Source organism: Echeneis naucrates, chromosome 5 (assembly GCF_900963305.1).
Source record: "Echeneis naucrates chromosome 5, fEcheNa1.1, whole genome shotgun sequence".
Taxonomy (NCBI): domain Eukaryota; kingdom Metazoa; phylum Chordata; class Actinopteri; order Carangiformes; family Echeneidae; genus Echeneis; species Echeneis naucrates.
In genome coordinates, this window is record NC_042515.1 from 3,833,323 (window position 1) to 3,845,352 (window position 12,030).

General features: G+C 43.4%; 1 protein-coding gene across 1 annotated transcript in view; it reads right to left on the bottom strand.

Moving 5' to 3' along the window:
* Positions 1-12,030, bottom strand: part of grm7 (glutamate metabotropic receptor 7) — a 205,661-nt gene that overhangs the window by 40,993 nt on the left and 152,638 nt on the right. The window contains exon 7 of the mRNA XM_029501966.1: positions 8,665-8,804. Coding sequence (XP_029357826.1) covers positions 8,665-8,804 — 140 coding nt within the window. The remainder of the gene's footprint in view (positions 1-8,664; positions 8,805-12,030) is intronic.

Sequence of the window (12,030 nt, forward strand, 5' to 3'; positions counted from 1 at the left end):
AATGTAAAAATTGTATCAGGGTTCATTTCACAAGTCGTCTCATCTCTGTGACCGCTGTGCCAACGTGCCACTCGTCATTGGATTCCATCCAGAAGTTCATAAGTCTTACAAACAATCAACAACTTGCTCTCTTGATGTCCCATCAGTTGTCGTACAGCTCCGACCTTCGTCCCAAACCTTTGCCTCTAATATTCACAGCGTGGCGTTCAGTTGCTTTCGTTAGACACGCACTCGGTCACGAGGCTAAAATAACAATTGTCTCCGTCTTCTGATTCCTCGTCCGATCTCTTTCGTCATTTCTTTCTTCTCTGATTAGCGTCCAGAGAAATGTGCATTTCTCCATTTGTCTCGTGACATTTCAGAGACGTGTAGGATGAAACACAGACGAGGACTCGTGATGAAGTTTCCGTCTGCAGTCCGCCTTTGTTTTCCAATCTGACAAACTGTCATTTATTTTTCTATGTTCTCTGCATCTCCATCCAATTTGTTTCTGCAGATTTCCAAAAATGATATTTGTTTTTCTTTTATTGTGTTTATTAGAGACATCTTGCAAGTTGTATGAAATATGAAGGACGACACGGAGGGACGTGATTATCTCTGAGCTTAATCGCTTCAGTTTAAAGTAACGCTCACCATTTCTGCGGTCGAAATGAAGGCTGAAGTCTTGATGATGGATAATCTGACTACTTTTTGGCTGTAGTTGATGAAATGATGGTGATTGTGTGAGTGAATGAGACATACATGAGAGGTGGTGTGTTGACTTTTGTATCGTTTTGTCGTGCGAGGCTGTCTGAGAATGAACAAAATGGAAGCAGGAGGTGGGGGTGAGGGCTCAGATGCAGGAGACGCAGACGAGTTACGGTGAAAAATGAATCCTTTTTAATGGAAAAAAAAAAACAGGAACTTAACAGTGTCTGAGACTGTGACAAGGATCAGGCTGTGAACATGGATCAGGACAAAAGACAACGAGGCAAAAGACGACGAGACTAAAGACGAAGCAGAAGACAACGCAGAAGACAACGATGTGAAGACGGCAAAGAGAATCTGACAAAGACGAGACTGAAAACAAGACTTAAATACACAGGTAGACCACATTAGGGCAGGAAGTGAAGGACCTGGAACAAGACCAGAGGTGAGTATCTAAATAAAACAGGATGTAGAAGACAAGGAACAATGGGAGAGACAAAAGGATAAGTCAGCTTCCCAGCCGGGCCACGACGGTGAACTCAATCCCTAGCAGAGAACTGAAACCCTGACAACGCGACTGCCAACCTGAAACGTTCATTTCTTCTGCAGACAAAGCTTCATGAAAGTGTACAGCAGCAGATGGACCCTCATTCTGTGCAACTCTGCATTTTGTATAAGTGTCTCTTCTCTCATGTCACTCACACCTACAAAAAAAAAAAAAAAACAACAAGAAAAAACGAAAAACAAAACATGAACAGAATGAAATCATATTTTGCTTTTCAAAGAAATCTGCGCTGAAACACGTTTTGTGTTCTAAAAGTCAGACAGAGGCGAACTAAAGTGCCTTTGGATGGAAGAAAGAGTAGCTTCAAGGATTTGATAAACGGAGAGAGATGCAGCTGTGGTGTCATTACAGTTTATGTCTCCTGATACAAAAAAAAAAAAAAAGGAGAAAATTCCCCATTTCGCTCTGAAAACGCCAGTTTCTCTTTCTCTTCCATTAACTAATGCACGCAGGCGTAGAGGATAATGTATGTCTGCAAGCGGGCTTTTAGCGTCATAAAAAGGCGAGATCCCACTGTCTTTGCTCCTCTTTGCACATATTCAGCGACTGTTCCGTCGTTTTTATTTTCCACTTCACAGCTGTGATGGTTGTTGGGCGATGAGTTCATTGTCTTTCTCTTCCTTTTTCCGTCAGTTCCTCCAGCCCATTTTCACTTCCTCGCCGCGCGCTGTCGGTGACCTTCCTTTCTTGATGCGACACTAATGTGCCTTTGTGACAGAGTCAGACCGAGGGTTTATTCCCTCTCACACACAGCCTGCACTGTGTTTATGATCATCAGGCTTCCCAACAATTTTAGAGAAATCACTCGGAATCAAGATTAAACCAGCTCTTCTCCACCTCTTTCTCCAAATAGGGCTTCTTCGACAACCCACTTGACAAAACTTCCAAACGGCCCAATGAGGCTGAAGCAGAGCAGTAAAGCTGTCCCTGAGCAGATACACAATGAGCTGAATGCCACGATAAAGCTCTATCTTACTAAGGTGAATACGAGTGATATGGGACAGAAACATATTTAATGCCACCGTCACATTATTATTATCAAACTATACATTACAGCCACCTTTAATGCCACACAGGCAGGCAGGCATGACGTTCAGGACTACGGCGACTCTCCCAGAGTCATTCGAGACTCATGCACAGACGCACACGACAACAGCGATGTGGGAGACTTCCTCCCACCTCGTCTTCCTCCTCTCTGGTCCACATGACTTGCTTTTCCCCCCGAAGGCGGAAAAGTAACACGCAATACGCAGAATCAATTTGTCCCTCCGAAGAAGACCAACTGCCAAGCTAATATACGAGGCGTATACTAAAGGGAGAAAAGAAATTACAAATGATGAATTGAATTAATCTCAATCGAGGCTGGGAATGGGATGAAACGGCATCTCATGCCTGGAGAAGATTAGCAGCAGATGTCAAGTAAGGGTAGGGGGGAGACGGGGAGGAAATGAAGGAGGGGAAAATATTGTCTGTGTCCTGTGGCGTCCTTGCCTTCAGTGTTAAAAATAAATAAATAACTCTCTTTCTCGAGCGAAGATTCTGGCACCAAGTTACGATATTAAGAAAGAGTTTTGAATTGACAGAAATTCATTACGAGTGATGGGTAGGCAACTTCTGCGGCGCCCCGGGGCCACGAGTCTATGAATATTAAAAACCACTTTTACGGAGCTTCATAGCAGTTTGCAGAGTCATCACTAGAAAGTGCCATTTTCTAAATGAAGCTGGTAATCCCCTATCATGGGTATGAACAATTTAATCCACCCACAGGAATTCAGCTGTGGAAACTTCGGCCATTTAATCCGCCATTTCCCGGGCTGTTATTGTGTTTTGTTTATGTCACCCCCACAATTTCAAACTTTACCTAAGTTTTATGTCACTATTCATATTTCATTTACTTCCAATCCAAAGCTCATGTCATATCAATCAGGGGTGGTTTGGACCCGGATGCGTCCTCTCTGGGTCGAGCCTGATTAACTGCTGAACCTTCAACTGCACAAATCTCTCCAACTTCTCCGCATTGTGTCAGCAGCTTTCCCAGCAAAAGGAGCCGCAGGCTGGAGCAAACACACTGGCACAAAGGCTCCTTGGACAAAAGGAAGCGGGCGGGTTCCCACGGTGACCGCCAGCACCTCATCTACATCGTTGTCCAAAACCAGCGGGATCAGATGGAAGCGGGACGAAGACACAACAGATCCTGCTGCCCGTGTCGACCTGCAGGAGCGCGGCGGAGGCTGCGCGGCCTCCAACTGACGAACAGGCCCGTCTCCGCCCATGCAGTCTCCACTTGACCACCGGAGGCCCGTCTGTCGACACCACTTCAGCTTTTCTGTCCTCTCGCATGTCGGCGTTGATCCAAACGCGCCTGTTTAACCACATACGCCGCAACAAACCGAGTCAAATCTATTTTATTTATACAGCCAAATTTCACAGACCATGAAATTGCCTCAAGCATCTTAACAATGCAGTAGGTTTGAAAATTTCATAGTTTTAGAAAGATAATAACTGTCAGAAACAGAGTGACGGGGGGGCACAGTCGCTCTCAGGGATCCAGCCGCGGCGGCGCTGATGAATAACAGCCTTCATACAAATAATGCAGTCAGATCTCTGAGTGCATTTTCCAGAAAATGGCGCAGACGTGTGCAGTGTTAAGTTCACGAGAACCTCAGCTCATCTGACAGGCGGCTTCTGGGCTGAACCGCTGACTCTAACACAGGGAAGTGGTTCTCTTCCTGTTTGGCCCCAGTCAGGTAATTAAATCCTCAATCAGCTACAGTGTTGAGGGGACCGGTTCTAACCACCGCTCTTTGACAGTCGGGCTGTGAACATCGTTGTCTCATTTTGGCCATTCTCGGGTCACTCGATCTATTTTTTTTTTTTTTTGTGCTGGTTGGATTATTTGTAACCGGTTTTCTCCTTGTGCCTTATTTCCAGTCTCTCTGCTCATCCCGGTCCCATCACTTCCAATCGCCACCTTGTATTTCACACAGTCACCATCCATTCCTGTTCGCTGCCCAGCTGCACTCACTCTGTTACTGCTCAGTCCAGTCGAGTCTCTGATTCTCGCTCCACGTTGTGGACTGTCAATCCAAATCCAGCCGTCTACAAATGGCCAGATAGCCTCTCTACCTCCTCCACCCATCGCAACTTCTGTTTTGTTTTTCCCCTAGAGTTGCATTAAGAAAGACATCTTCTTCTTTAAGATGCCAGATTTTAACGTAGAGGTCTTCATTTCCAAACGCTCACTTTAACCACGCCTCAATTTCAAACCTGATACAAATGCAAGGTTTACATCACATATAACAGGAGGCATTGCATATGTTCAAAAAGATACACAAAAACAAACACACACCACAACAACAGGAGGAGCTGATCGGTCCAGTGATGATCCTCAGATGTTTATTTTCTTCACTGCCGCTTTCCCTCTGCCTTCTGCCAATGCAGGTTTCCCAAACTTTCACAAAGCCGACGGTTTGACTTCAGCCAGTCCACCACAACTCAGAGCAAACCTCAGTTAAGACACACACACGTGACTCCACCTGCTGTTTGTGCGACCTAATGTTACATGACACACGTTAGTAACACGCAAAAAAAATAAAGAACTTGACTTCAGCCTTTTGAGACGGTTGGACGAATAAAGAACAAGGCTTTGGATTTCTAGGTTGTTACTTTTGGACCTGGATTAAAGTAAGTAAGAAAGTAAGAAATCATTTATTTTGCCTTTAAAGTCCGAGTGAAACGTAATACACTCTGATATAGATTTCATTCACCCGTTGGCAGCACCTGTAGGCCGAGCAGCTCCTGCAGGTCTCCGGTTCAGGAATGAGCAGAGATCAGGCCTAAAAATACCGCCGAGCATTTACCACTGTCATTATTTCACACCGGGGGAGGATTTTCCTGCACGAATTTCACAGTCTATCTGGGAAAAATTAAAGATGTATGTGTTTGTGTACGCCGCTAAATGTGATTTGTCGTAAAGACAGAGCGGTCGTGCAGGGGGTTGTCCTGGTGCGGATCACAGCCACATAAACTCACGACAGAAAGCCATCAGACCAAATCACTCAGATTGGTGCGTTAAGCCAAAGCAAAGCCCGGTGCCAGCAGGGAGCGGAATAAAGAGAAGAAGAAGAAGAAGAAGAAACGGCAGCACTGCTGGCTTCATTCCTCTTAGTTTGCTGAAACATTTTCCCTGTGGTTCTCCAGGATTATGAGCGCCGAGGATCCGAACAGGTAGAGCTTCAGGACCGGGAGTTTTTCCCTCTTTGTTAACAGCAGTAAGTTCAAACACGGGTTACTAATCTTCTAAATATGCTTATTACTCTTCTGCTGGCTGATCTCAGAATTGCCTGAGTAAATCAGCGTACGTGCGCCTCATTTAAATCATATTAAGTTCGACTGTCACGCTCAAACACATACTTTCAGTAATAGCTCCCTTTAGTGGTATAGAGAGTGACACATGCTGCAAAATGCACACAAAGGAATTATGTGGATAGAGGGAAAGGAGCAATAATGGGAGGCCTAATAGCAACGGCTCTGCCACATCTGGCTTACCGGAGGCTATTGAGGTGAATAATTTAGTGTTGTGAAGAAGCAGAGACATGGCCTTGAATGCAGAAGCGAGGGGGCTGCAGATCAAACTGCAGCTCCGGTGTTCGAAAACATGTCTGATTTCCACCTGCTGCAGACAGGAGAGGAGGCAGAAGGAGGACTTTTCTGAGGGCAGCTCTGTGGGAATCTGCGAGATGGAGGAAGGAAGCCAAATCGACTTTTTCGAACCTTAAGTCTGATCTCAGAAAATCGTTCCAGTTTTGTTTTCGTTTTTTTTTTTTTTTCCTAATTTACTGTCTTCTTACAGGTTACTTTCTCTTGACGCTAGCTTGACCTCCAGCCTTTGACTTGGAAATCTCTGACCGGTGACATCATCTTGAGGTCTTTCATTAGTCACTGCAGTATTACAGCGAGATAGGAGCGTCTTCAATGTGTGTGTGGAAACTACAGATGCCCATTACACAATCACAGCAGTAGGAAACAGTAAACAGTAATTTATCCTCAGATATCAATCTAATGATGGTTGGAAGTTCGAGTATTTATTGGAGCAAACAGCCACATTTATTCATTTTCCACTTTACTAACACGAGATAAGCATCAACGCTCGAGGTTGAGTGGTGTCCCATATACACATACGTATTATAAATGGTGGAGAAAAATATACTTGGCCAGAAATGAAGAATAAACCTCGCTGAATATAAATATTCAACTTGAGCTGTGTGTTTATTTGGCCCTTTTGCTTACATTTCGGCCCATCTGTATCCAGTCTCCACACCTGTCAGATGCTTCGGCGTGATTTGGCTGCGAGCGGTTTTTCTTTCTATTCTTAACACTGAAGGCAAAGTCTGAACTTTGTGTTAAGTCCTAAACAACGTTATTTGACAGAGAATTGTTGATGTTTTACATTTGATGGATGGCAGAGATGTAAAATGTAGAGTGCATTTTGCTGAATATTCCTGTGGGAAGGAAGGGAGGGAGGCAAATGTGTAATTGGAAAATATCGAAGTTCCTTTTCTGCAGCTTATCTGCTCGTATCAAAACAATCCGTTTCTATTCGTCGACACTCTTGTTCATTTGATGGACATTTATTAATGCACACGTCGAAATGTAAAAACTCAAAGGCGTCAGTGATCACCTCTGATTCAACACAGTGTAAATTCTTGCTGCGATCAGACTCACACTCATCTCCAAACCTGTCAGAGACTCCGATGAACTCAGCTGGAGACATTTTTTTTTTTAGCTGTTAGCAGCACTGTGACTCAGCTCGACTGAAGAGCTCGGTGCCTGTTCTAACTCCAGTTAATAATTCAACATCGCTGCTCGTTTGGATGTGTTTCATTATGCCGTTCACAAGCTGCTGTCCTGAGATCCCTTTTGGGTTTTTAAAAACATTTTTAAAAACATTTGCAATCCAGATCTCACCTTCATGAGATCCGTTGTGTCTTTAGGTCGGCGTTTGTCGTCAGTTTATTTGCGTTTATTAGCAGTTTAAGAAAGTTTCGCTTCCTCGTCAAGCAAAAGTTTCATTATGTTCACTCAAAAAGTTCAGAATAATTCAAACATCCATTTATTCTGCTTCATTTTCATTTCTGTGGAATAAATAAACAGAAGCTATTAAGAGCTAATGCTAACATTACGGTTCATCATCTGGAAACCACGAATGCCATAAAAAAAAAAAAGAAAAAAAAAAGACTATGATGACAACAATCTGCTGGCAGTGTCAGATCTCATCCTCAACACAAACAGCAGCTGTTGGGTTGTTTCTAAATGGCTGCACGACTAAAGTACGGTGGCCCGAAGAGCTCAAACTGCTGCTCCGCTTAACACAAGAAAAAGTGATACAACACGAGAACGTTCAGATGAGATCATCATTAATATGATGACACTTTAAATGCAAATGCACGCAACACAAGCAGATATACAAACTTGAAAATTCACAAAATGTTGAACAACAAGTGCTCGGTCCATCACTTTAGTGTGTCCCTCGTGGACTTGTGTATATTTACGCATTTGCATTGTGTGAGGCTGTAGCAGATATCTGCATTTTGCTGTGTTGTGCGTATCGGGAATACAGTTCTGGATTTGGTTGTGCAGTGAGTATTTGTTGTGCTTGTGTTTTCTGATGGGCCACCGTACAGTCGTTTTGTGCGCTGTGATCCAACACATCTCCTCATTGTGGTCATGTTTGCCTCTGCTCTGCTGGGCCCCGGCTCAAAGGGCTTCATAAATCTGAGCAGTTCTCACTCCGTCAGATTATCTGCGCCGACCGTCAGTCCTGAACAAGCCTCCAATCAGGAGGTCGCAGGGACGGACAGATGACCTGGAGCTCCCTTTCTGTCCTGCAGTGGGATTTACTGAGACGGTTGGATGGACTCACAGTCCGGCTGCGTCCTGCTTCTGCAGCCGCTTCAGATCGAAAGCGTGACCTTAAAACATTCCCAATTCAGAGGCTAATCTGGTTCAGCAAGGCTTCTGTGGACAATGACCCTCGAGGGGGGCTGCTGCTCAGATTGGATTGAAATCTATGGGAAAATGGCCCTACTTCTCACTTGATTTATTTCCTTTTTGGTCTCAGACTTTTCTTCAACACAAAGTGATGAAAATTCTTTTAATTAGGGTTCATTTATTGATTTAGTGGACCAATCTTAAGGCCGTTCACAGACCAGTGGGCCTTTTTTCAAACATGCAAAATGTGCTGTGAACGAGCCAAGCCCAAAACGCTCACTGACTCCTCACCCTCCCCACAAGTTCTTCTTCAGAGCTAAAGCGACTATGAATCAGTAAAGTAAAGTAAGTATGTTGCCATTACGTTTTGTGCCCCGGCGGTTTGTGTACAGAAACTCAGTGCTGCCGTGCGATTCACTCACATTCAGCTGCAGGTTCTCCATCCACTGTCCGATGACCCGGTAACCCGGTCCGCTGATGTTATTCCACTGGTACTGAAACAGATCGTAGCGTCCGGGAGCGTCACCGTTGCGGTTGAATGTCACTGAAGTGCCGGCACTCCCTGCGGAGGACAAGCAGCCAATAAAATCAGTCAATCCATTCATCCATCAATCAAACTACACTGTGGTGCTCACACCACATCAAACTGCTCTTCATTCATATTAGTTCCTCTCATTAAGATGAGAGATCAGGTCAAAGGTCAAATGGCAGAAAACGTGATGGAAGCCTGACATTTCTGCTCGTTTCATGTGAAGAAGGTTTGAGCCTCATCTGGAGTTTTCTTCCCTTCCTCCTTCATTTAGGTCGTTGTTAATTCATGAAGTCTGTTTCACTTTGCTGTACTTACATAACATATACATCCACCAGCCAATCTCTGAGGGTTTGGTCTCTGCAGCCAGGGGTGAAGCTGGTGGGGGTGGGGGGGCCCTTTCAAGTCATTTCATGCATTCAATTTAGGGTGAAATGGAGGAAGACGGACAGAGACAGGATCAGAAATGGAGGGGAGGGAGTGAAAGCGGCCTCCTCAGTATGAACTCCAAAGAGCCAGTTAGGAACGGCTGTGGGTTTCTTTGTTTGTTTACTTTACAGATAATCGATTACTTTTTCCCTTCTTGAACTTTAAAACGGACTTCTTCCCTTCTTACTCATCATTTTTGCCGCGTTTCCATTTCCACCTGAAGGCCTTTATTTATTTATTTTTTTAATCTTCATCATGTTAGGTTAAGTGTAGAATGACGCGTGCTGCGAGGCGGCCATGAATTGATCTTATTTGAATGTGTGTGTGTGTGTGTCATTCATCAATGCAACAGTTTAGAATCCATGTGTGTATTCGCGTGTTTGCGGGTATGACTTTGTTATCCACAGCTGAATGAGAAGGCGTGTGTGTATGTGTGTGTGTGTTGGTGCGGTCTGATCCTGTTCAGCCATTAGCTGTTTTAACACTCCTTTATTTTTATTTTTTCCACCTCAGCCATGTGTCATTTTATTTTTTAGAAGGAGATATTTTGTTGTATAAATACTCAATTTTGTTCATTCTTTTGTGCCAAATTCCTCATGAGCCACAGAATCAGATTTTTTTTTTTTTTTTTTCTTAAACAGAAGACAACATCAGTGGACTGAAGCGGCGTGACAGCCTTACATAAAGACCAGGATTTTTGTTGTTGTTGTTGTTGTTGTTGTTGTTGTTGTTGTTGTTGATTTGCGACAGAGAAAAAGATAAAGCAAATGTCACATTGGCATTATGGTCTGTGGCTGCTCAAAGACTAAATTCAGATTCATGCCATGTCTTTTCATGGCGCTGATTCACCACTCTCTAAACATAAGTTCCAGATAAGTTCAAAATTTCTTTCTTCTTTGCTCAATTTGATCCTTGTTAAGTTACAATCAACAAAACACAAAGTGAAAGGAAGTTTGCATCAAGTCTGGAGGGGAAAAGAGAAATGAATGCCTGCCGGGTTTTATCAGGCCGGTCCTGTCTGCAGTATAAAGGTGGAGAGCACAAATGACTCGTGGTTACAGTCAATCTAAACCTTCTGCCTCTGTAAGGATATCACTGCAGGTGTAAACCAGTTATCCTGCTGTTGCTGCTGCAGCGGAGCAGTTTAATCTGCTCCCGAAGGGACTTCTTCTTCTTCTTCAATACAGCGGAGGAAACTTTTGTGCTCTTGTGCAATTGGTCTGTGAGAGGTTGACGACACGGACGGTGGCCCTGAGCGCCCACAACGAAGACAAATACGCAAACGTGCTGCGAGTAGCTCTGACAAAACAGAGCTTCTATTGCGATCCGCGCCATATGCAGCCCATTTCTGCGCTCGGTTTTGTGCAGCGTGCGTTTGCAAAACATGCTGTCAGATGGTTTGTGTTATAAATAAAGCAGATTAAAGTGTTTACTTTCCAAAATCCCATTGAATTCAGTGTGTTATTGCTTCACAGACTCAACCTAGAGAATCTGCGGTTTCTAACAAGCCGTGGCCTTTATGGTTATTGTGATTATATTTGTGTTTTACAAGCTTATATTAAAGTTAACGGAGTCTTTATTGAGTGACGTATAATTAACTCAGGTTGTGCAGTTTCAGTTAATATGCTGTGAGTTGAGCTCTCAGTTGTTTATCTGCCTCTCACCTTTTAACAAATTTTTTAACGACAAAAAAAACAACAACTATAAAGCCCACAATTCAGAATGTCTTTACTTTTTTTTTTTAAAGCGACTTCTCTGAAAAGCATCTCAAATCCGAAGCAGCGGAGCGGCCTGCTAAAGAAACTTTACTCAGCGGCGTCATCCTGTCTTCTGAGGTAGAAGCGCTGCTCATATTCTAATCCTCAAATCTGATCCAGGCCTATAAAAATTGAAAGCAATTAACTTCCAGGAAATGAAGTACTTATCTGGATTAAAAGGTATAAATCATAAAAAAAAAGAGGGGGGGAATGGAAGGAGAAGCGAACTGGCCCGTGTTGCTCTGGAGGAGGAAGATGGAGAAGATGATGGTTTAAATGTGGAGTGGAAGAGCTTTTACGAAGGATGTGGTTGTTAGCAGCGGTTAAAATGGAGCGTGAGTCGGTGACATACATGGAGGAAACAAATTGAGGTGCTATTTTACGTCAGAATTGAATCAAAAGTATTCCGAAAAAGAATAACAGGCACAAGGAAAAAGAAAAGTAAGTACACAAACGCAGTCAGGTGTGTGTGTGTGTGTGTGTGTGTCAATGCGTCAGGAAAAAGAAATATTCTGACACAAATAGAAGTTTCTCCCTCTTGATATCAAACATTTGATTGCCTATTATTCCCTCAGTAAAACAGATTGTTTTTAAATCACTGCTCTACATGAGTGAGATCGGAAAACCGATAGATTCTGGATTTGAAAAAAACGTTCTGAGCTGCAGGGATCTTAAAGTGTCTCTTCGGTCTCTGTTTGGATTCGAGCAGCTCAATTAGTCATTCCTCCCGTGACCAGACGGCTGCTTCAGATCGATTCTCGGGGTTAATAGATACCAAAGGCAAACTCTTGATATAAAAGAGATTTTGTTTCTCAGTCGATATTTGGCTCACGTTTGCTCCAAAAAGGGAACGGGGGAAAAAACAAAAAGAAAGAAATGGTCCGTCTCAGGAATCTGTGAATTTACCTGTGATTTTTTTTTTTTTTTGGCTATCCTACTTTTTATGGAAATGCATTAATGAAATCTTATATCAGAAATATTATATTATTATCTGTTTCTTGAGAGAAGCTGGCAGAAAACATACCGATGCTAACTCTGCTGAAATTGCAGAAATGCTGAGTCTTCATCTTTCA